General features: G+C 45.6%; 1 protein-coding gene across 1 annotated transcript in view; it reads left to right on the top strand.

The window, feature by feature from the left end:
• The first annotated feature begins 1,285 nt into the window (after positions 1–1,285).
• Positions 1,286–25,987, top strand: part of Stimate (STIM activating enhancer) — a 40,562-nt gene continuing 15,860 nt past the window's right edge. Inside the window, exon 1 of the mRNA XM_050158166.1 lies at positions 1,286–1,583. Within this exon, the coding sequence (XP_050014123.1) occupies positions 1,424–1,583 (160 nt within the window). The 5' untranslated portion in view covers positions 1,286–1,423. The remainder of the gene's footprint in view (positions 1,584–25,987) is intronic.

The following is a 25,987-nucleotide window of genomic DNA, read 5'->3' as shown; positions in this document are numbered from 1 at the left end:
GGGAGCAGCATCCATACAGTCAGAATGCTTTATGAGTAGGTCGAGAGGCTGGAGAATTGCACTTTCTTATGAATTATAGAGTTAATATTCCTGCTAACCTAGGAAATCTTTAGATATCATTTAGACCTCTTTGATAATTAGAACTTCTTGGGGAAATTTCTTCTGAGATATTATTTATTGTTCAACAATAATAATAAGTTGGACCTGTATCACACATATGTCCATTGACATGGAGCAGGAAGGTCAGGGCCCTGGGACTCCAATAGGAGTCTAGAAAGACACCAGAGAAGTCTAGGAGTCTGGGTAGGAAGAATTAAATGGGTGTGTGTCTGCACACTGGTATATTGAAGATCAGCAAATATCCATTGTTAGCATTAAAAAAAAAATCGGGCTGGGTGTGGTGGTGAGGCAGAGGCCGGCAGATCCTGGTCTATATAACATGTTCCAGACCTGGTTTTAAAAAAAATTCAATTTGTAGTCATACCTCATAAGTGAGCAAAGCAGGGACATGCACGTGCTGACTTCTCATTTAAATTCACTCTTCTAGAAAGAGAAAGTGGCTGGGTTGAAGGAAAAAGGAGCCAAGTTTAGTGCTCCCTTGGAGGCAGAGGTAAAAGGATCATTTGAGTCCAGAAGTTCCAGATCGGCCTAGGCAATTCAACAAGACCCCAATCTCAAACAACACAGCAAAATCAGACTGGACTCACGGGCCTGTAATCCCAGAGCTTGGGTGCAGGCTAGGGATCAGGAGTTCAAGGCCATCCTTGTTCGTCCAGCCGCCTGGACTATATAAAAGCCTGTTTCAAAATAAAAACTCCACAAATTATGTTTAGGATTTGGGGGGACGACTCACTTTGGAGCATTGGCTAATGAATCTAATCCTCTGGCTTTTGACCATAAAAGTAGAACACTCAGTGTCTGGCGTGGCAAGAAAACAGTCTGAGATTGAACACCTTGCTTCGGCATAATGTAGCTGGGCAACATTTCTGAAGCCGTGAATCCAAATCTGGGGGGCAAAATCCATGTCTAGGGATAAAATATTCACTCACCTTGAAGAGGAAAGGGCTCTAACGACAGACTTAATCACTGTTCCTGACGCTACCCTCACGACCTAGATCAAGCACCAGATTCTGTGGATTTTCTTCCACGCAGTCTGGCTCACCTGCTCTGTCTACCTGCAGATTCCCCTCGGCCCCGCCCCCTAGCCCTGGCCGAAGCCCCGCCCCCGGAGAGGCGAAGCCCGCCTCACGCCTGGCCCGACCAATCAAGCTCTGCGATCTCAGACGTAGGGTTACGCGCGGCGCCGGGGCGGCCGCGGGCTGAGGTACCGGTTCCCAGCTCCAGGTCCCGGGTCGCGGCTGGGCGGCGCGGCCCGGGCTGCAGCGAGGCCGGGCGGCCCCTCGCGCCCTGCCGCCAGGCCGCCATGCAAGGCTCGGGAGGGAACGTGAGCCGCGGACTGCCGGGAGGGCCGGCCTCCACGGTCGCGTCCGGGGCGGGCCGCTGTGAGAGCGGCGCGCTCATGCACAGTTTCGGCATCTTCCTGCAGGGGCTGCTCGGAGTCGTGGCCTTCAGCACATTGATGCGTGAGTCCGGGACCCCAGCTCCTCCCCGGCCCCGTAGCGGGCCGCGGGCCAGCCTCCCCCCCCCCCAGGGACCCTCCTGCCCGTAGAGTTCCGGCCTGGGGACCGGGCCCTAGGGCTGCGGTGCCTCCCTCTCCCGCGAGACCGTGCTGGGCGTTCGCAGTCTAGAAGGGAGTCCCGGACCCTCACACTCCTCGGCTTATCACGGCTGCTTTGGGCCAGGAGTGCCCCTGCCCCTCGCCGTCTTAGACTTGTCTCTTACCAGATGCCAGCCTAAAACTGACCCCTCTTACCTTGCCATCGCAAATTAAGGGTACCTCACTTTCCGGTACGGACCGAGATCCACTCCCAAAGGTGGCACGGCTCCCAGCCTCCCCTTGGCTCTTAGACCGCACAACCTTAAGTCCCTACTAGTCTAACGCTAGACTCTTCTGATCCTTCTCTCCTGACGTTTGCCCTCTCTGTTGGCGTTTGGATCCCGCACCCACACCCACCTGTAGTGTTCGGGCTGTGCAGTCCGGGTCCCCACATTGCCGCGCGTCCCTAGTCCTAATCCCTCCATTGTTCAGGAAAGATCCTCTCGTACTGCCTTGGTCCCCACGTCTCATTCTTCTTTTTCTTCTCCACCTGTTCAGCTCTATCCCAAGCTTTCCTAATTAAGTTGTATCTGAAGTTTCCTGGCTGTTCTTTCCAAACCATGTTTGTTATTTACAGTCTAAATTTCCTCTTTTTCCGTGAAACTCTGACATCCTGGTTGGCTCGATGGAGAAGGCTATAGTGTCTCAGGATCTCCATGCTGAGTCCCAGAGGCTCTTCTCTGAGAGTTTGGTAGTAAGGAAGGAAGTCTCATTTGGCCCTTGTCCCATGGGCTGGGGTAAGGACCTTGAGTCCCCCCCGGGGGGGTTAGAAGGTTGTGTTGTTTCCCTGATGGGCATCCTCCCCGTATTAAAGGATGGCCTGGCGCATAGGCCTGGGCGTGTCTCAGGGATGTGTTAGAGGGGAGTTGTAGCTAAGCTGTACTGTGGCACTAATTCCAAAACTGATTTGTTCTCAAAACTGTTCTCTGTAGGCAGAATGGGGAGTCCGGCAACATCTGCTCTTCAGTCTGGGAGGAGGGGAGCTCCTGTAGCTGAATGCAGATGTTGGGTTAGCCTTGCTTATCTGTAACAAGAGGTTTCTTTGGGCAAACTCTCGCAGGCTTCAGTTGTCCCTGGAGAGCCCCTGCTCCTGGCCACTCTTTCTGACTGCTTGGCCCTGAACAAGAAGCACCCAACTGTCCATGTGTTTGTCACTTTTTCTTTTCCATCCCTGCTTGCCTTGCCATTTTCTCTGCTCATTCGTTCGTTCCCACAGTAACAGTTGGTGACAACTTAGCCAGACTGGGTCGCTGACAGGTGCACACACTGCTGTGAATGGGCCTTCTTCCTGTTTCGCTTCCTATTCCTTTCTCAGGAATGACAGGTCTCATTTTTATTATGCAAAACCCGAGATTTTGACTGTTCTCCTGGGCTCGATTGGTGCTATTGGTCCGGTGTGCCCCCTCGGGTTTCACACTTGTGATTCCGAGAGTGAGATGTGATCGTGTCAGGGCAGAGTTGCTCACCGATGAGAACTGTGCTGCGGTCAGCGTACGCAGAGTGGCAGTACTGGCCCTGCGAGTCTGCAGGGACACTCTCACCTCCTTACTTCATCTTCAGCGCGAATTTCTGTACACATCCCAGTGGGCTAGTACTTCCTGCGAGCATTTACTAACTGAGAAAGTAGATTCCCGTTCAGGAGAAGGCTCCATGTGGAAGAGGTTCATGAGAGTGGCCGGTAGGCGCTGAGTGATGAACCGGGAGGCCATACCGGGTCATCCTGGACCTATGAAGCAGGTAGAGCAAGCCCAGATGCTGCGACTGCGGTGTGACCAGGAGGTCCAACCCTTTGCAGCACAGTCTTGGCCCTGTTGAAATATAACTGTGGGGCTTTTCCGTTTTGAATAGCCAGGAAGAGGAAGGGATTCCTAAGGGGCTGCCTTACACTGTGGACTGGATTTTTGCTGGAGAAGCGCATCTGCTACCAGCTGTTGGTCTACATCTGCTTTCCTGGTCACAGAATCTGTCTGTCTGAGCTGCTGGAACCAAGGGCCAGCCTTCTGAGCCAGAGCCCAACTGGAAGCCCCTGGGGTAGGGGTGGAGCCACCTTACCGGTACTGTGTCCCTTAAGGCAGTGGAGTGAGTGTCTGTCTGGGTTCTCTCCCAGTTCCGACTACCCGGACCTTACATCCTCGCCTGACCCACTCTTGCTGTAGTACGATACACCCACTTCTCTGCCTGAGAGACTCTGATGTTTCCTCATTCACACTCCTGGTTGCCGTGGATCCTCAGACCCCTGCGTTTATCCTTTCTCTGTGCGTAAAATCACTTTGCCCTCGTTGCTGTGTTTTCTACCCCGTATGTGAGGGTGAGCTTTGTACTAGAGGAAGGATTTAAACATACCTTAATATCACCCGGAAAAACTTTGGGTTCTCACAAGTATTTCTCTCCCTGGTGCTCTGATTGATGTCTTGTGTTGTGTCTGGAAGTTGCAGACTGACTCAGACTAGGTAGTTAAAGCAATTATGCTAGGTTCCGTATGCATCCTGTTCTTCATTCTGTGCAATCATGCAGACTGTTAGAGGCCACCAGCCGCTGGTGGCAGCATCACTTTATGAGTCAAATAGGTGGCCGTCCCAGAGCTTTCTGCTAAGGAGCCCTGTGCAGGGAATGCCCAGCAAACTCAAGCCTGGTTATAGATTGTATAGCCGCTCTGAGTTTTCAGAGATGTTATGAAACTGACTGGGTATCTACATAGAAATACTGTAAGCAAGGAGCTTTGTCATGATCTGCCTGCCCAGCAGTCCCTCTTGTGTGGTGTCTTTGTCTCAGAGTCTGCCTCACTGAAGTCACTCAGACTGGAGTTGCAGCAGAATGTAGCTGAGCAGTTGTGGAGCTCGGCAAACTATTCCAGTGTAGGAAAGCCATCTAGCCGTCAGCCGAAGGTCGGCATTGGCCTGTGTGTGTTGGCTTTTTGGGGGTGCTGACCCCCTAAGACTGTGAGTGCAGAGCACTCTCAAGCTTCCTTCACCGTGCAGTCAGGGTTCTGAGCTGACGTGTGGACACAATTGGCTTTTAACAGAACAAGCATTTTGACAGCTTGTGTAAATGTGCCTGTGTGTTCTAATGTCACAGATAGGGGGACTAGCAAGCTGGTAGAAATGGATCCAGATTGTACCAGCAGGATACTGGTACTGAGAAGTGACAGCTCTTTTCCTGTGACCCAAAGCAAAAATCCCCAGCAGTCCACCAGCTTTAACACCTTAATCTTGGATAAAAGTGTATGTTATTTTCACTCCTGCAGAGCTGGCCTCCCTGTGTGCTCTCTGTACATACCAAGTAGGTGCATTGTCTCTGTAGTCACCTCTCTGTATCCCATTACAGTTTTATCTTTAAAAAATGTCAGAAAAGCAAATGCCAGCCTGCTACCTAGTTTCATAAGTTCACACTTTGTCAAGCTTTTCTCTTTATAACATTTTTCCTGAGCCATTTGAAGAAAAGTTGCTGGCATTACCTGAATACTTCAGCTATCTCCTAAAGGACAGCCCTCCTAAGAGGACCAATAACTCCATATCATCGTCATCTGATATCCACTGCGTGTTCACGTTTCCCCAGATGCCATTTATTTTACAGCTCAGTTTTGAACCGTTGGCTCAACTGCTCAGTGTGGCTTTGCTGTCGCAGTGCTTAGAAAGAGCCTGGGCCTCACCATGACAGGCCAGTGTTCTGCCCCTTGGACACATCTCCAGCCCCGCTGCTTGTGCACACACTCTTGTTTTTTTAGTGATGCTGGCCTTCGGAAGACTCCACTGTGGAAATGTAAAGTGTCCACATTTCACAGGTTTCTGAGTGGCTCCTTGGGCATCTGTGTTTTTCACTGACCCCAGGGCTCCCCAGTTTAGAGCAATTAAATTCATATAAACTTTTTATGTATGAACATTCCTTAAGAGGTGCTGCGGGTCACTGTTAATGCTGTCAAGGCCTTGCTGGGCGGTGGTGGCACACACCTCTAATGCCAACACTTGGGAGGCAGAGGCAGGTGGATCTGAGAGTTCAAGGCCAGCCTGGTCTACAGAGAAAGTTCCAGGACAGCCAGCATTATGTGGAGAGAACCTATCTCAAAACAACCCAAAAAAATCAAGAAAGGCCGGTTACTCCTTGGTTGGAAGTGGGAGGACTCCTCATTTCTCCCTTGTAAAAGTACTCTCGCTTCCATGCTTCCAGAGTGGAAACCTTGTTATTTGGTAACCTTTACCTAGATGTTACTTCCTTGTAAAGAAAGCAAGCTGCCAGGTGGTGGCACATGCCTTTAATCCCAACACCCAGGAGGCAGAGGCGGGCACAGCTGTGTGAGTTCAAGGCCGCCTGGTCTACACAGCAAGTTTCAGGACTGGCTCCATAGCTACTGAGAAACCCTATCTCAGAAAAACAAAACAAAAAAAAAAAGGAAAAAAAAGCTGTACCTCACTGTGAGCTGGGGCTGTAAGGCTGTAAAGGCAGTGTCTCCGGGCACAGCACACGGCACATACCCCTTTCCACTTGGAAAGAGAGAACGTTCTTTTTTCTGTCCAGGCTGTTGTGCCCACTAGGGAAAGTAGTGTGTTGCTGTTAGCATGCTGGTTAGTTCAGGGCATTCATTTCAGGAGACTTGGATTTCTAGATGTTCATTTCTTTGATAGCATTTGTCCAAATGGCATTCTCCCACTTCATTTATAATCAAAATTTATTAATTGGGAGTTGCATGAATTAGGAGACAATCTGAATTTTAAAATAATTTCATCAAATGCATTTTAAAAATTATTAAATACCTCTTGGCCAAGTGTTGCTCTGTAGGGGCCTATAAGACCTCTGCTGCTCTAATGATCTGTTTAAACCCTTTGTAATTAGTATAACATTTCCATGAAGATGAAGCTGCGTTGATGGAGTTTCTTCAGAATAAGTTAAAAATAGCAGGATCCTTGACTGTGGTTCCAGTCCACACCTGGGTCTCTGCTTCTGTCCTTGAGCAGTGTAAGTGTTCCTCAAAGTTCTGGGAATGGTAATTCACTCTTCTGGCCCTGGATTTCTGGGGATTGGAAGTCTTCAAGGATCGGTGTCGGCTACATCCAGTCCTCTGTGGGTGCTGGGTGGGAGTGATGTCATTACCCTCATTAGTGTATCATGTGCATTCAGAGGGCCCGTGGAAGAACATCTCCCAAGTGCTTTTAACTTGGTTTTTAGATAGGGATTTCCTCTCTACCCTCCTTGTTTGTACAGTGTTCTTACATGAAACAATGTTTGAACAGTATTTTTGGCCCTCTTCATATAGAGTCCATAGTAAAAAAAAATTTTTTTTAAAACAAAACAGACTTTCATTTCAACCAGCAGGTCAGTGTGAATTTCAAATGAGCGTGTACCCAGAGCTGTGGTCTTAGGAGGATTCCATACCAGCTCCACCAGCTTTTTCCTGTGTTTTCCCTGTGATTTCTCACGGGGACCTCAAGAGAACAGGGGTACGCTGAGACTGAGCATTCCAGGTGACAAACTGCCTCCTCTCGTGGGCTTTCTTTTGCTCAGGCACTTGGTGGTCGATGGTTGTCCTGGCCACTAGAGCTGGCTCTTCCTGACTCTTGTGCTGAGCACTTGGCGAGCCCATAGGAGTCCTAGGAGGAAGAGTTCTATCTGTTTGTAAACCAGGAGCTTCACCTCGTGCCTTCGTAGATGCAGAGCAGAACTCTTACCATTGCCAGCTTCTTCCCATTCCTGCCTGTCCTGTCCACCCTTCACAGAGTCACTGACAGCTCTCTGTTGATGGCTCTGAGCAATCATGATTTTCCTCCTTTTTTCCTTTCCTCTTAGTCTTTCCCCTACCTGACTTTTCATGACTCATAGTGAGTGAGACACAGGGTCTCACTCTGTGGCCCTGACTGGCCCAGAAGTTGTGGCGATCTCCTTGTTCTACTTCCTGAGTGCTGAGATTACAGGGTGTACCACATGCTGCCCAGTGTGATTTTCTTGTCACCATACTGTCTGTCACTTTAAATTATCCTCTGATAATTGATCACATTAAAATCATTAGGTTATGGGGATTGGAGAGAAGGCTCAGCAGTTAAGAGCACTGACTGTTCTTCCAGGGGAACCAGGTTCAATTCCTAGCACCCACATTGCAGCTCACAACCATCTGTATTCAGGTTTCAACGCCCTCATATAGACATATACAAGCAAAACACCAATAAAATGAAAATAAATAAAAAAAGAAATGTGGATTTACAGATACTTGTATTACCCCCTTGTAGAGTGGAAACTAAGTCACAGAGAAGTTTGCTCAGGGTCACACAGTCAATAAGCAGAACCTGTAGTCCACCTTTGAGGGCTCCTGTGGGGGAAAACCAAGCACAGTCCTCACTGTTAACTGGCTTCTGGTTGCCTGGTGGATAAGGCATCGTCCTTCTTAAAGACAGAGTGCAGGGTCTGGCTTTTCCTGTACCTGGCGTTGATAAGTATCAGGGCCTTTGTGCTTTTTCTTTGTTTCTGTATGCACAAAGTTGAGTGTGCAGACCAGGTCACCCATGGTGTCAAAACCCACTTTCTCCCCAGATACTCCCTCCTTCCAGTGTCTTCTAGTCTTCAGGCTTTTCCAGGCCCCTTAAATTCACCTGTATACTTCACGGGACTCTCCATTTTCCTAGATGTTTTTAGAGTGATCAGAACTAATGCCGAGAGAGAAGGCAGAAACTGGGTTTTCAGAGTCTCGGCCCAGCAACTACACAGTCTGTCCTGTTGGGACCCAGCCTGGTGTGAGTGTCCTGGCTGAGTGCCTGAGGCCGTCAAGTAGTCTTTCTGTTTCAGCAGTATAGTTGAGATGAAACACAAAATAGTGCAGCAAGCAAGCTTGTTCCCATTGTGTGTGTGTGTTTACCTAGAGCAATGGTTCTCAACCTGTGGGTTGAAACTCCAATAAGGGTTGCATATAAGATATCCTGCATATCAGATATTTATATTACGATTCATAACAGAAGCAACAAAAATAACTTTATGGTTGGGGTCATTACAGCACTAGGAACTGTATTAAAGGGTCATAGCATTAGGGAAATTGAGAACCACTGCCCTAGAGATAGAGTATGTGGGTGTCAGAATCTTTGAACAAATGTAACACACCTGTGGCTCTCCTTGGTTGGCCTTGCCCTTGTATTTTTTTTAAATATTTATTTATCTATTTATTTATTTATTTATTTATTTATTATACAATATTCTGTCTGTGTGTGTGTCTGCAGGCCAGAAGAGGGCACCAGACCTCATTACAGATGGTTGTGAACCACCATGTGATTGCTGGGAACTGAACTCAGGACCTTTGGAAGGGCAAGCAATGCTCTTAACCACTGAGCCATGATGGAACAAACTGCAAGTCTGAGTTCTTGGTTCCAGGGGCTCCTCAAAGTGGTGCCAGCACAGGAGTGGCCAGAGGCAAGAGTATGTTGTGTTCCTACAGGCAGTGTTGAAAGACATACTGTTAATTTTGTCAAGAACCCTGGTTTACAGATGTAATTTTACTCCATGATAGACCTAGAATGCTTGATCGCTAGCATAGGAAGGAAAAAAAAAAGAAAAAACTCTGGTTTTACAATTCTACTCTCAGATTTTTCTTTGAGAAATCCTGTCACTTGTTGGCAACATAACAAAACATTCTAACTCTGTTACATGAAATTGAACAAAGGTGGTTTTGGATGTCTTTTAATTTAACCAATAGTGATTTGTTGTCGTTGTTTCATTTTGATTTTCAAGACAGGGTTTCTCTGTGTAGCCCTGGCTGTCCTGGAACTCTGTAGAATAGGCTGACCTTGAACTCACAGAGTTCTGTCTGCCTCTGCTGAGAATAAAGGCCTGCACCACCATTTCCTAGCTTGCCAAAAGTGCCCCTCCCTGCCCCCGGGTGTATTTAAGAAAACAACTGACACAAAACTGGGAGGAATATCTGGGGAGCAGCCAACAAGAATGCTGTAGTTGTACAGGTGTCATTGATGTGGATGGAACAGGATTCTGAGGACAGCTATCTCCCTCCCTCCCTCCCTCCCTCCCTCCCTCTCCCTCCCTCTCCCTCCTTCCCTCCCTCCTTCCTTCCTTCTCTCCCTCCTTTTTTTATTTGTTGAGCTTTTTGAGTCAGAGGCTTGCCTGGCCTGATACTCAGTTTGTAGGTTCGCCTTAAACTCAAGACAATCCTCTCACCTCAACCTCCCAAGTGCTGGATAACAGGCATGTTGCCATCACTCCCAGCTTAGCTGCGTTACATACAGTGTGGTCTCTTTCTCTAGTAATGGGGGTCCTGGCATCAGGTTCATGTGGACAGTAACTTGGGCTGAATTTTTGCTGGGGTGATATAAAGCATCAGGAAGTAGAGGGTAGATAGGCGTGCCACCTGAGGCATTTCCTAGCCTCTGCTGTGTGACGTGGGAACCTTACTGGCCACAGCTGCTATTGTGTTATGTGGCAGGAAGGAGCTCAGGACCAATTAGATGGTGCTGGTGACTTGGGGATAGCTGGACTTGTGACACCCTGCCCTGACCTCTTGGAAGCACTTTTGTACAGCATGCAGCCCCATATTGAAGTTTCCTCAATCACCCTGGTGCTGTCATGGCCACTCTGTCCTGGTCCAGGCCTGTATTTTGCTTGTGATAACATCTGGTTTGCCTGTTTGGGGCAGAGCTGCTGTGTAAGTGACTTTAGCTTCTCACTGGGTGCTGACCTGAAGCACCGGCCTAAGTCTCTATGCTATGATATATTCCCCTCTGTAACTAATATGGAACCTGGAGGGAGATTTATTAAGTGTTTTGGTGGTGTTGGGACCTGAGTGTTGAGCCCACAATCTTATGCGAGCTAGTTGGTGCTAATTTAAATGTTGTACCATTGAGCTGCACACCCACTCCTAGCCCCAGAGAGGTATTTTAAGAATATATAAATATAGAATCTGTTTGTCAGTGTTCTCTGTAAAATCCCCTTGTTTGGGCAGTTAAGATCACAAGCAGAAAGTGGAGGTGCTGTGGCCAGTTTGATCTGGTTACTGTGTAGAGAACTTATTAGGAACTGGGTGCATTCCTCCTCATAAGCCTTCTCAGACGATACTCACATTAGCCTGTTTTACATGTGGAAAAACGGAGGCACCAAGCGCTTAAGTTAATGTTCAATGATAAAAGTGGAAGTCACACCCCGTGGATCTTAGTCCAGCTCTGGGCTTTCCTGCCTCTCGGCCTGTCATGTGCAGTGTGGGCCCCTGTGTCTTCTGTAAGTAGAGATCTTCAGCATTATTTGGTTCCTGTTATCCATGACCCCTTGGTTTTCACTGAGATCATCAGTGCAGTGTATTCTAGGCATGATGGACAGTGGGGGGGGGCGGATAAAGGTTTGTCATCTTGAGATTAGGAATCAATAGGACTGGATCACTGAAACCAGAGCAGTCTTTCCTATATGGATAAATTTGACATTTGAGTCTGGGCAAAAGTAGATGTAGATGAAGATGCTTTAGCCTGTGAAAGAATAACTTAACCCTTCTTCTATAAGCAAACATATATGAAACCCTTGTTTGTAGCCATTGAACAACAGCTGCTTCTGACAGCTTTCCCCATGGAAAGGAGATCAGGAGGTGAGTTGGGGTTCTTCCTCCCAACATTCTGCCTAGAGACTTTCCATATTTAAGAGTAGCGAGGAACCCACATTAGCTAAAAGTTGTGGTACATTAAGAAGGCAAACTTGTGCTGGCCTGCCCTGTGGTAGTGCATGCCTTGCAGATCTTTGTGAGTTCGAGGCCAGAGTCTGGTCTACAGAGTTAGTTCCAGGACAGCCAGGGATAGGCAAAAAAAAAAAAAAAAACAACAAAAAAAAAAAACACTGTAACTGGAGGTTTCTCTCCCGTTCACCAGTTCCCAAATAACCACTAAGGCTTAATATTAATTACAAATTGTTTGGCCTATTAGATCAAGCATGTTATTAACTAGTTCTTATAACTTATATTAACCCATTTCTATTATTCTTGTGGCTTGTTACCTCACATCTTGCTTCCCCCCGCGGCTGCTGGCATATCCCTGACTCAGCCTTCTTTCCTCCATCTCTCTGTTTGGTTTCCCTCCTAGCTTTACTCTGCCTGACTGTTGGCCAAATAAGCTTATTAACCAATGGTAATAAGACATATTCACAGCATGCAGAAGGGCATCCCACATTAAAACTCTGTCTCAAAAAAACTAAAACAAATAAAAAGACAAAACTGAGGAGAGTGAAACAGCTGAATTTGCAGGAGCCAATATGAAGGGAAAAGCTACACAGGAGAAGCTGTAGACACCTGCCGTGGGGTTCCTAGGACTCCTGGTGAGCACTTACCTCTGAGGGGGTGGTGGTGAAGTCATGATGAAAAGGAAAGAGCTGTTGCTAGGGAGCTGTAAGCAGAGCTCTTTCCAGGACTCAGAGATGTCAGAGTTCTTCACAGGGACAGTGGGGGGTCTTACTGGACACTTGAGGCATTCAGTAAATCCTCAGAGGAGTGTAGAGCTCCAGCAAACAGTGCTGTCTACGTCTATGTGAAAGGAAAGCTCATTTTCTTCCACACAGTCACAAAATGGACTACTGCTGACCCCAGAAATGGGGGCTTTTCCTTCACTGTTCTTGGCTCGTAACTCTCGCTGAGGCAGGGAGACAAACTTAGGGTTTCTTTTCTCTTAGCTGAAGCAGCTCTAACAAACCATCATTTCTGCATCAGCAGACACTGTGCAGTGTCCTCTCATGCGATTCCATTCTGGCAGCATCTCCTCAGGCGTTGTTTCTGAGCCTGCAAGAGGGCTCAGTATTCAAGGCCACCGTTGTTTAGCTGCCAGTTCAAGCCTCCAGTTGCTTTGTCTGTGCTTCTCACTCACTGATGTTGGGGTCCATACAGCCCACATACTGGGCTTGGTTAACTTGTTCAGGTGGCTCCAGAACTCAGGGAAACAGGCACTTAGGTTTTTACCGGTTTCTTCTTTTCAATGTGTAGGGGTGGATATGCACACATGAGGGCAGGTTAATGAGGGAGTTAACAGTGATTGTAAACTACAGTACATGGGTGATGAGAACTGAACTCAGGTCTTCTGGAAGAACAGCAAGTGCTCTTAACCACTGAGCCATCTCTCTTATCCAGTTTACTGGTTTCTGTTGGGTTTTCTGTAACATTATAATAGGTTTCTCTGCCAATGCAGTAAGTCAGATCAGGCCTAATTGAAAAAGACAAAGGACAGGTTTATTTGAGCAAATCAACTCCCAGATGAGTCTCCAGCTACAGAGATGGAGGGAGAAGTCATGCTTCCAAAATAAAGCAGGGAGCATATATACCCTGTAGGCAAGGGATGGTGATGTGTCCTTCACAAGCTGGGTTTGTGCCCAAGTGTGGAATCCCAACTTTTGACAAGATGAATGCTTAGGTGGAGACTTGGGCTGCTGGCAACTTCAGGGGAAGAGCTGCCCCAGCCGCCAAGAATGTGGAATGAGCTTTTTGACACCTTTTCTTTGTTGGAGAATCTCAAGGAGGGCGGGATTTGGAGAGACAAGCTGGGGCTTTCCAGCTCAAGCAGGAGTGAGCTGGAGGTTCCAGCCAAATAGTTTTTGTTGGTGGAGGCTTCTGTCCCACCTGGTCCAGGAATAAACACACAGAAACTATATTATTTGCAATGCTGTTTGGCCAATATAGCATAAGTGTATTTCTGGCTAGCTCATTTCTTAAATTAACCCATTTCTATTAATCTGTGTATCACCACGTGGCTGTGGCTTACCGGGCAGCTCCATGGCTTTTCCCCGACTCTGCCCTCTCTCTCTCTCTCTATCTAAATATATATTTCAAAATCTGAAACATTCTAAAATCAGGAACACTGGTCTCAGTCAATTCAATTCAGAAATAGGATTATAAAATGTATTTTACAGTAATTGAAAGGGGAAAATTTAAATGTCTTATGAGAAAATGTAATAAGTGAGATGATAGATGTATAATTAACCTAAATTAGTCTTTGCACATGTATGCATATATGAAAACATCAGAGTGTGCCCTCTAAATACGTGAATTGTCAATTGAAATTAATGTTCATTTTTTAAAGGTAAATAATAAACGAGGAGAAAGTATTTACAATATCAAGCACTAACTAGAGCATGTGAAGAATTCTTACAACTCAGTGAAAAAGGACTATGTTCTTTTTAAAAAGGCAAAAGCTATTAATAAACATTTCTCCTGAAGATCCATAAATAGCCAATAAACACATGAAAAGACAATCTTAGTCATCAAGGAATGCAAATTAATGATGAGATACCATTATCCACCCACATAGCTGCATAACATTTAAAAAAAACTGACCAACAGTACCAAGTGCAGAAAGAATATAACCTTTTCAGCTTTTGGATATTATAGTTGGACATTAAAGTAGTGCAAGCATTTTGGAAAATCACTTGCCAGTTTCTTGTTCCCATACAGTTCCATGTCCCATACAACCAAGCAGTGTTATCCCTGGGTTATTCAGTAGAAAGAACACAACAGAATATAACAAGAAAACAAAAGAGTGGTTCAAATGTTCGTGAATATGTGAACAGATAACTACGGTATGACTTAGCAATGGAGCGCACGTTGGCAACCAGGAGTAAGCCACTGTGTGTGGTACAGCAGCATGGCTGGTGCTCGTGCTTGAAGATGCTGAGCAGATGCCTGTTGTTGATTTAACTCCTTTACTCTTTGGGGGCCCACCACCCGGCTCCCAAATAAATACATGGAAATGTTCTTATTTAAGAATGCCTGGCCTTCACTTGACTTATTTCTTGCCAGCTTTCCTAACTTAAATTATCCCATTGATCTTTTGCCTCTGGGATTTTATCTTTCTCTAGTCTCTATACCTTTTTTTTTTTTCTGTTTGCTCCATTACTACTTGTGTAGTTGGGTGACTGGACCCTGATATCCTCCTCTTCTGCTCCTTCTCTCACTCCTTGATCTTCTCTTCCCAGATTTCTCCTCCTTTTTATTCTCTCTGCCTGCCAGCCCCACTTATCCTTTCTCCTGCCTTGCTATTGGTCGTTCAGCTCTTTATTAGACCAATGGGATGTTTTAGACAGGCAAAGCAACACAGCTTCACAGAGTTAAACAGATGCAGCATAAAAGAAAGTAGCACATCTGCATCTAGTAGTCCACAACAGATGCCATATAAAAAGAATATATATTATGTGTCTCCATTATAAAATTTTAGAAAAATGTAATTCTAATCTGTAGTGACAACAGATAAGTTAATGGTTACCGTGGGCTGGTAGGCATGGGACTAAATGCAATGGGATATTTGAAAGGCCAGCCCATAGAAACAGAAAGCAGGTGGGTAGAAGTGTGCTAGGCAAGGCTGAAGAGCTAGTTAAATCAGTCAGTTTGCAGACACGTGAGGGTCCAAGGTTTGTATCGCCTGTCTTCCTCAGTTGCCCTCTATTTTTGGGGGGACAGGGTCTCTCACTGAACCTGGAGCTCATTGAAGGCTGTCTGGGCAGTGAGGTCTAGGATCTGTCTGCTCTGCTCCCATAATGCTGAGGTTACAAGCACATGCTGCCACTGCAGGCTTCTGCATGTGTGCTGGGATCTGAACTTGGGTCTTCATCCTTGCACACCAAGTGCTTTACAGATTGAGCTGTCTCCCTGCTCCTTTCTGCATGTTTTAAAGAAAAGTCAGACCATAACAAGGAGTGCGACGGGACATTAAAGGGAATCACATGGAATTTCTGGAATAGAGAATAACTTTTCCAAAACATTCCGTAGACCAATTTAACAGAGAATCAGGCTGCACACAAGGATGCTGGACGCCAAAGACATAACAAACATAAATTGAAGCACAAAGAGGGACAGACTGAGAAATGAACAAAGCTCTGATAATAATAAATATTACTGTATTTACATAAAAATATCAAAAATCTGGTATTCAATTGAAATTCTAAAGGGATGAAAGAGGAAGGAGCAGAAAAAATGAATAATGACTCAATATTTTCCAGAGCTGATGGAAACTATGACGTCAGAGATCCCGCTCCAGTCAGAAGAAACAAAATCCCACTGCCACAGGAAAATCAACTTGTTGAAGAATAGTGTAGAAAGAAAACTGTAAAGCCAGAAGAGAAAAAGACATTACATGTAGAGAAATAAGCATAAGAACTAATGTGGGCTTTTCACCAAATTATTTGAGTCAGAAAACAATGGATCACGTTTCAGATGTGCACAGTAAAAGCCTGTCAGTCTGGGATTCTGTATCCAGGGGAAAATGTCACTTGTGAATAAAGGGTTCTGGGGAGAGAATTCAGCAGTTCAGAGCACTTCCTGCTCCTCCAGAGGACTGGAGTTCAGTTCCCAACACCCTCTTCTGGAATCCTGAGGTGCGCATGCACACACAATACATAAATAAAAATAAATCTTTAAAAATATACATCTTTAATTTGAAAAAAAATGACTAAAGGAACTTTGATCTCTCTTTACTCAAAGTAAGTGATTCAGCCTTATGATTCCATTTTAGCTACTGAATCTCTTTATCAGTTAAGGGTTTTAGTTACAGTTCAATGTGATGTTAGCAGATTATATACATTAGGAAAGAATTGACTCCCTCCCTCCTTCCCTCTCTCCCTTCCTTCCTTCCCTCAAGGGCCTGGCTTCCAACTTGCTCTGGTGGAGAAACTGACCTTGAATGACCTCAGCCTCCCAAATGTTATGATTTTAGGCCACGTACCAAATGTCCAGCTCTTCAGTTTCTTTCTTAACATTAAATACAACGCCTACCACGGTAGCATAAAAACAGCATGGTTTTAGATTTCCTCCAAACCACATAGGAGTCATACGCTCTCAGTGCCTCCTGCTAACTGTTCTCTCCACACACACTATTCTGTGGGATACTGTAAGTGGCAGGTGTTAAGCACCTCTTGAAAAAGTTTTATGTAGCGAGAGGCTACGTATGTGGATGCCCAGGGATGATGCAGCCACATGAAAGGTCATGTCAGAACGACACATCTAAACCAGTAATAAATGTCTGTTGTAAGCCACTGGCCTTCAGAGTAGCAAGTAACAGTGTCACATGACAGAGCAAAACTGAAATGGAGAAGTTGGGACACTTGACTGTTGCTCTCCAAAAAAAAGCCTGCAGTCTGACTAGAAAAACAGATGATTTGAACAAGCAACTCACGGTCCAGATTTGCATGCTGAGTGGACTGGGGTCCATTCGTGTGTGTCTGCCTATAGGGGGAAGGTGAGAACTGAGAGATGGAATGTAGACTCGGACTGCCGCAGTCCCACGCTTGGGGTGTAGCATTGCCAACTCCTGTGCTCTGAAAAGTGGGTTTCCCAGCAAACATCTAAGCTAGCAGAGGCACTGACTGCTTCTTCCATCTTCTGAGTCTCAGACAATTAGTCTTTTTGTTTGTTTGTTTGACACAGAGTTTCTCTGTGAAACAATCCAGACTGTCCTGGGACTCCAGGCTGGCCTTGAACTCACAGAGATCCACCTGCCTCTGCCTCCTGAGTGCTGGGATTAAAGGCGAGCACTAACACCACTTGGCATCAATTAGCCTTTCTTAGATTTACCTTTTTGCCTTGTTCTTAGCAAGCCTCCTTGACTGATCTCTGTTTATCCTTTAACTAGTGAGAAATCTGCTTCTACAATCCGTCCTGGGTTTCAGACTGTTTTATTTAATATGGTGAGCTCTGAATTACATGTGGGAGTCAACCAGGGGGCAGTGCTTGAAAAGAAATCTACCCACTATATGGTGACTCTTTTATTTTATACATTTTAATCTCTGTTGTGGCTTTGTTTCCTCTTCTGTGTAAAGGGACACTTGATGGGCTCCTTTCTTGTTGAAAGGGGCACCAGGAACCTTCTCTCAAGCACTGAAGTCCTAGTTCATGTGCAGTTCAGAGCCTGGCTTTGTTCTGTTGTGAGTAGACACCATAGAGGGGCTTTGTTCTGCTCTCCTTCAGAATGTGGTTACACACAGTGACTGTTCTCCTAATGCTCTTTTAGTGTGCACTCCTGTGTGTGCACATGTGAAGGCCAGAGATTGACCTTGAGTACCTTCCTCAGTCCCTGTCCACATCCTCTTTTGAGGAAAGGTCTGTCACTCAAATTGGAGCTCATTAATTCAGCTGGGCTGACTGGAGCCAGTGAACTTCAGAGATCTACCTTCCACTTGTCTACTCTACAGAGCTGAGGTTACAACCACATAAAGGTGCCAGAATTTTATTTTGAGTACTGAAGATCCAAACCCAAGTCCCCAAGCTAACACAATAGATACTTTAGTGTATTTAAGTAATCTCTCAGCCCCTTCTGTTTTTTTTTAAAGGTTTATTCATGTGTGGTATTTTGACTGCATGTATGTCTGTGTACCATGTGCATATCTGGTGATCCCTTGGAACTGGGGTTATGGATGGTTGTGAGCCATGATGTAGGTGGTAAAAACCAAACCCTGGCTCTCTGCAATAGCAACAAGTGTTCTTCACTGTTGAGCCACCTCTCGGGCCCTGCCTGTTCTGATTCTTGACTGTGTCTTTTAACTCTGCTTTCCTTGGCTCTGTTCTTGCGCTTGCCACATTTGGATCCTGTTCATAGCATCAAGTGTGGTAGAACCTAGCCAAGTATCTCCTTGGCTGAAGAAGAACAAGTCCAAAGGTCAACACTGGCCAGCACACCCACCTGCTTGTAAAGTCTAAGGACAAGTTGGAGAGCTCTCCTTTTTCTTCTAGGACTCTGTGAATTATGTGCAGCTTTTTTGGATGGTAGGTGGCATAAGCAGACCTGTTTTAAAGGAGAAATAGCAGAACCAGGACTTACTTTTCTCTGGAATTGGTGTATATCCATTCTAGACTCTTAGGAAGGTGGAGCCAAAGCCAAGAGAGGATATAGTTTTGAGTCAGACTCAAAAACATCATCAGAGAAGCCCTGCTCCAGACCTCTGAATACTGAAGTGACTTCCCCCAAAATCAGGCTTTCAGAGAGAGCCCCTCACTGACTTTTGAAGTTTCTTTTATGGGGAAGGATTAGGGTTGATAGAAAACAGCTGTCAAGATAATTGGGTGTTAGCAGCTGGACAGAAGAGTGGGAGTCAGCTCAGGGCTGTCTGCGTGGTAGATAAGTGCAAGAATTCATCGTGTAGAAGAGTCATCAAGGCAAAGAGGCAATCATATATCACATGTTCAGGAGTTTAGCAAGGCAAAGGGGTGGTTATACATCATGGGGTCACGATTCAGCGTAGGTTGAAAACATGGTTGCAAGATACCATGGCTTAGGATACAGAAGCTTACTCTTGTAAGGTATGGAGCTTTAATAACAATGTATAGCATTTGGGCTGGAAAGACAGCTCAGAGGTTAAGAGCACTGGCTGTTCAATTCCCAGCAACCACATGGTGGCTCACAACCATCTATAAGGAGATCTAATGCCCTCTTCTGGTATACAGGCATACATGCAGGCAGAATACTGTATACATAATAAATAAATCTTTGAAGAAAAAAAAAACAATATGTAACAGTGTGGCTCCTGTTTTGGTTTCACAGTTAGCCCAGCACACCCCACTTTGGCGACTGTTGGTGGTCCTAGGAGTTAAGGCCATTCCCAATGTATCGTCACTCAGCAGAACCAGGAGAAAATGCACCTCTTAGTCCAAGACTCCTGTACATGTGGAACTGGAGGCACTGGGTGGCTCACTTAAGCCTCCCAGCAGGCCAGAGACTGGGCTAGGACTAGACCCCGGTGTCCTACTTCCCAGGCCTCTGCTTCCCCCAAAGCCCACTCATCCTGGTGTGTCTGTGCCTTCGCTATGGTGCACATTTAGTTATGCTCATTGCTGAGTCCCCTGTTTGTTCTACACTATGGCCTGAGGAACAGAACTCTTTCCACCTGTAACCAACTTTCTTAACTAACACTGTGCCCTTGGCCACAACCACCCACAAGTAGAGCTTGGAGAAGCAGCCATGGGAAGGTGGCTGAAAGTGCAGTGATGGTGAGGCATGTTGCATACTCTTGGGAAACGTGGGCTCTCTTTCCTCTGGTCCACTCCCACTGCAGAGCAGGTGTGGAGTTGCCCAAGAGCCTGAACTGCTAGGTGACAGGAGGGAAGGTCACAAGCAGGGCTTATCAGAGGAGCCAGTTTGACCTCTTGTCTGTACCTGTGAACTTTAATAGTCAAACGCCTTCACTTCTAACCTACACCAAGACTGGGTTGACTTCTACACTGTATCATAAAACTTTGATTTATTCTACATAGATCCTCTCCACCTTCCAGACTAGATGGCTTCTGGAATTGTTCTTCCATCTAGATTTACCTTTTTGAAAACACTGAAGTCTGGAGGCATATGGAGGTCAGAGGACAACTGTGTGGAACCAGTTCTCTCCTTCTACCTTTCCATGTGGTATATGCATGTAGGTTCTGGGATTGAATTCAGGTTACCAGGCTTGTACAGGAAGTGTCTTTACCTACTGAGCCATCTTATCAGCCCTAGATTTACCTTCCTAGCGTGATCATCTCTGAGATGCTCTTCTTGACTTTTGCAATCCAGATTATACGTAGAGATCTGAGTTTCACAAGCTTTACTTTGCACTTAATACTATTCCAGGCCAGTTAAGCTGGGCACTGTCCTAGTCCCAGCCTCACCAGTTACCACCTGTAGTTCTTTAACTGCTCTGAGCACCAGTTTCTTTATCTGGAAATGAGGGTGATGCCATCCTAGGGTGAGTTTATCTTGAGTGCCTTCTGGGAGCTATCAGTCTCCTTGAGCTGACACAATTTTAACTGGTCAGACTACCTCAGAAATCCTCAAAGGAACCCAGCTGAGTGCACACAGGCAGCTCAGTCTGCTTGTCTGAGAAGATGCGTTGAGGCGTTCTAGAACCACGCTGGGATGAACCCGTTCTCCCTAATGGGCTGTCTGTTTATAGGAACATGCACTGCTAACCGGGGCTGTGGAGGACAAAGAGCCTCTGTGAATGTGGCCCCTTCACAACGGCTAAAGAATGGCACAGATTAAAGGTGGATCATCCCATCTCAAATGGTCTGGATTAAAAGTGGGTCTTCCCACTTTACATGATTTAATTTGGAAAAAATTCCTCACAGGTGTGCTCAGCCTCTTGGGTTTAGTTAATTACAGATGTAGTCAGTTGACAGCCAAGTTTAGCCATCACAATTCCATCCTTGTCAACTTCGCACAGTCATATCTTCTTATATCATGCTTAATTTCAAAATGAAAACAATAACCAGGTATAATTACACCCAACATGGTATAACTATCCCATGTACAATTGCAAATGCATTATGTACTTAACAAGGTCTTTAATTTTGCCTAACATGATATAATTATCCCTCATACAACCCTTAACACATTATAAATTTAGAATAGGTGACAGTGTCCCTTGAGGGACATTCTTCTGGTATCTCAACAATGGTAGCTTCTGATGTTCTCTTCATTGATGTTATATCACATGCTGTGGATATTGAAGAAAGTAAGCGCAAATATCTGTACAAACACCTTCTTAGCAAAAACACAACAGAAGCACTCAGGTCTGCTATAACCCTTGTTTCTCAACTGGTCCCGTGGCCTTAGCTGGTAATTATACCCACCTTCTTCCACCACCCATTCAGTATTTCCTCCACCTTCAATGAGAACTCAGCAGGTGTTGAGTCTTTTCCTGGAGAAGTGACCCATACCTTCATGCCTGAAGGATCGTGCCCTTTGTCATCCTGCCTGGATTAGCTTGTTGTGGTTTCCCATTGACTTTAATAACAGGACATGGTAGCACCAAGAGACACCCTACAGGATCTCCTGCACTTCAGACAGAATCCTTCTTACCTCCATTGTGGAGAAGCAATCCAGTTTTCCCTTGGTAGTCTGGATCAGTCACCCCTCCTGACACTGTTTTTCCTTTCTGAGCCTGGTATATGAGTATCAGAAGTCCAAAGTGGCCAGGAAGAAGTCTGAGCTTCCAGTTTAATGGGATGCTTGTTGTGGCTTTTGGGAGGAGCACCCTCCCTTCTGGAACCAAAACTTCTAGATCAATAAAACTTAAGGTCACAAGAACAGGAAACAAGCCGGGTAGTGGTGGTGCACACCTTTAATCCCAGCACTCAGGAGGCAGAGGCAGGCGGATCTCTGAGTTCGAGGCCAGTCTGGTCTACAAGAGCTAGTTCCAGGACAGGAACCAAAAGCTATGGAGAAACCCTGTCTCGAAAATTAAAAAAAAAAAAAAAAAAAAGAACAGGAAACAATATTTTTCTTAGTGGGTCACTAGTGGTGATAGTGAGTGGAACTGTTCCCTTTTCCAGCTTTGATTCCTGGGATGTGCAGATTCTGACTTTGGGGGAAAAGCATCATATATTGGACATTGAGTCAAAGCGTAGACTGACTTTTGGAGAGCCTTTCCCCAGTCCTCCAGGCTGCTGCCACCTATTGGTACTGTAACTATGTCTTCAAAAGGCTATTCCATCTTATTATCAGGCTGTTTCAGGGTAGTAGAGAAGATGGTAAGAGTAGTGGATTCCATGATCTGGGCTCACTGCCACACTTCTGAAGTGAGGTCCTTTGTCAGAAGCAATGTATGGAATGCCACTACTGTAGAGAATGCATTCTGTAAGTTGTGTATGGTAGTTTTGGCAGAATAATGACGTACAGGAAAGGCAAATCCGTAACCAGCATAAGTATCTACTTCAGTAAGGACAGAGTGTTGTCCTTCCATGGAGGAGGTGTTCCAATGTAATCAGCCTGCCTGCCACCAGGCTGGTCCCCCACCTGGGGAATGGTTCCTTATCTGGGGCTCAACGCTGGCAGATCTGGCACTCAGCAGCAGCTGTCGCCGGGTCAGCCTTGGTGAATAGGTGTTGAGCCCATGCATAACTCCCATCTCTGCCAACATGGTGGCCACTTTGTTCATGGGCCACTGGGCAGTGACAGGAATGACTGGGGAAGAGGCAGACTGTCCATGGAACAGGCCATCCTATCTACTTGATTACTGAACTGCTCAGCTGAAATCACCTTCAGTGAGCATTTTTGTGGGACACAGGTATCCACATCTTCACCCATTGGAGAGATCTATGCACATACTTCTTCCCCAGATGTTTAGCCAACCTTATATTGAGGATTTTGGGTTGATTTCCCTCAACTTGAGCTCTGTGACTGTTGGAAATAAGATTCTCTTCCAGGGCACATTTAGACATTTTATGCGTATCTGAAACTGATCTATTTTATCATTAAGTTCATTGTTGTCCTTTACCATATTCTGAGATGCTAGAGGTCAGTTAATTATCATGGAGCTCATTCTTTTCCTTTTGTCAGTTTGTCCAGAGACACTAGAGTGCAGCTGACCGGCATCATTGTTGGTTTTTTTAATTTTCCCACAAATTGTCAAAGCATTTATATACAGAGTCACCAAATCCATTGCCTACAGTTGGTGAATCAGGATAATAAATGCATTTGTCTTCTTAAGTTTGTAAAATAGTTCACACTGTAGGCTTCCAGGAGAGGCTTCAGTAACTGTAGGTGTTGGCAAATTGGGAAGCCTATTCCAGATAGGCTTAAAAACTCATCCTTATGCTTCTGTTGCTCTAGAACCCCTTCTGGTGCCAATGTCTGCATTAATCACGGTTCTCTAGAGGAACAGAACTTAGAGAGGGAGGGGGGAGTGTGTGTGTGTGTGAGTGAGTGAGTGTGTGTGTGTGTGTGTGTGTGTGTATGAAGAACACTTATTAGAATGACTTTCAGGCTGTGGTCCAGCTAGTCCAATGATGGCAGCCTGCCAATAGGAAGGTCCACAAATCCAGTAGTTGTTCAGTCCGTGAGGCAGGATGTTTCATCCGGTCTCCAGTGTACACCAGAATGCTGAAGAAGCATGCTCTAATGCCAGTGAGGGGATGGACTTGCCAGTGAGGCAAGAGCAAGGAGGCAAAGAACAAAGCGGTCTTCTTCTTTGCCCTTTATATAGACTGCCAGAAGATGTGGCCCAGATTAAAGGTTGATCTTTCTATCTCAAAATACCTGGATTAAAGAGAAATCACCAGCAATACCTGTTCTTAATTCTTACAACACCTATTAATCTTTATTAATTTTGATGAAAATGGCTAGTTAGTATTTTCAAAGTCAACATAATCATGGCTTCTTATCTTCCTGTGTGTTTATCAGCTGCTATATTGCTTTCCATCAGAATCCCTTGTGAGGTGCTGTCAGGGATAATTCTGGGACTCCCTCCTCCTCGGTTCATTGTCATTAGCAGGTAGCACTGCCTCCTTCCTCCCAGGGGAAGCTGTGACTTCCAGGACTGTGTTCAGAAGAGTAAGCTCATTGACTGCTTCAGCTTTTCTGAGAGGTCATCATTTATCTCTTAGCCCTTGGCTACCTTTGAATCTTAGCTGATTCAGAAAAAGTTAAGTCCTTACCAAAAACTACTTGTGAGCACTTGTGGTTAAAAACCTAGTTGTCAAAAACAAAAACAAAAACAAACAAACCAAAAAAAAAAAAAAAAAAAAAACCTAGTTGTCTGGTTCTGGCTTCTGAGTCCAGATACTATGATCAAGACCTTGTGGACCAGTTTCTTCCGCCCTGCACTAACGGGTAATTGTCCTCTGGCATTCTTGCTGGCAGCTTCCTTGTTTCAGACCAAAGCAATTTTAGTTTCTACACCTACGTTGAAAGAACCTGTCATGAAATTCATGGAACTTACTGAAATCAAAATAATTACCCAGACAATCTCAAGAAATGGAGCTTGAGGGACAATCTAAATACATTCCTTTGTTCAGCAGATATTATCCAGCTATCAAATGTGAGCCAGGCTCCATCCGAGTGCCACTGGTGAATATGGTTGACGTGACCCCACAGAGCTGACATGCTACTGAAAATAAGACAAATGGCCCAGAAAATACGTGAGAAGCTAGGCCTACTGACCTAAGCCAGTAATCCCAAGTGCTCATGAGGCTGAGATAGGAAGATCGTGATTTCAGTCTCCCTGGGCTACAAAGCGAGTTCTAGGCCAGCCTGAAGTTTAGTTAGACGTTATCTTAAATTAAAAATATAAAAGTATAGTCAAATAAAAATAAAAACAACAGGGGCTACCGATGTAGGTCAGGGTCAGGGTGCTTGTCTAGCACATATGTGGCCCTGGGTTCAGTCTCCAGTACCAAAAAAAAGAAGAAGAAAGAAGAAAGATGGTAATTTCTGAGTATCATGCATAGTATAAACAGGAGGTTGGTGACCTACAGATGTGGGTGTCTGCAGAAGCTGTGAGGAGATGACCTGAGAACCAGTACAGGATAGGGGAAGCCAACACTTGTTGGCCGGGAACAGAGTGCTGCTGCAAGAGAAACAGAATGTGGGCGTTTGCAAGAGGAGGCCTGTGTGGTAGAGGAGTGCAGTCAGGTCAGAAGAGTAAGCCCCGCCATGTGGGACCTTGCTAGAGAAGGAGTTTGTCCTTCCCCTGAATGCTAGGGAGAAGTGAGGGACCGCTTTGTGTTTGTGTCTTTAATGGTAGGGGATTATTTTCTAAAGTGAAATGAAGCACGTCTTAGGTGTGAAATTTGATGAACTTATATGTCATTGTATTTTAAGTGAAAAGAGACTGCACAATCTATTTCTATTCTGGAGAGGCCAGTGACAGCCAAATGGACAGATAGATACAAAGATAGAAAGATGGATGGATAAATGGACAGATACAGAGGTAGAAAGATGGATGGGTGGATAACTGGACAGATACAGAGGTAGAAAGATGAGTGGGTGGTAGGTGGGTGATAGACAAACAAACAATATTCCATCTTGTTATAAAACATAGTATGGCTCTGGGCAGGTATTTCTTTACTGAATTTTGGAAAAGAGTGGTGGAAGATGCCATCTGATATTGTCTTCTTGCCATCTCTGCCCCAGGAAAAGGCCAAGTGGGGGCCAAGAGAAGGAGTTTGACTCCGGTTTGTGTCAGTTGGCTTCAGCTTGGGCCGTCAGGTCCCCCAGACGTGCTTGTTGATTGTGGTTAGCAGATGTGGCCTAGATTTTTCTGCCCTGCCAACAGGCCCAGCCGATTCATCCTTCTCTTTGTTGAGGATGACTCATGAACTGGACAGGCATGTGATGTTTGTGTCTGCGGTGTGATTCTCAAGGGTTATTGAAAAGGTCCCTCTCGGAAGGTAGCTTCTGCATTGCTGTTTTCTAGTACCTGAAAATCTGTTGTTCAGGGGCCCTATGGTTGATCTAAGTCTCTGAGTTCCCATGAGCCTGCTTAGTTGATTCTGTGGGCTGAGTTCTCCTGGTGTCCTCCATCCGCTCTGACTCCTACATTCCTTCCACCCCTCTTCCGGAGGATTCCCTGATCTCCAAGGGGAGGGACCCAATA

This window comes from Alexandromys fortis, unplaced genomic scaffold, assembly GCF_014885135.2.
Source record: "Alexandromys fortis isolate MF-2015 unplaced genomic scaffold, M_Fortis_MF-2015_v1.1 scaffold_106, whole genome shotgun sequence".
NCBI classification, from domain to species: Eukaryota; Metazoa; Chordata; class Mammalia; order Rodentia; family Cricetidae; genus Alexandromys; species Alexandromys fortis.
Note: the sequence above shows the minus strand (reverse complement) of the source record. Positions and strands in the feature narration are given on the sequence as shown.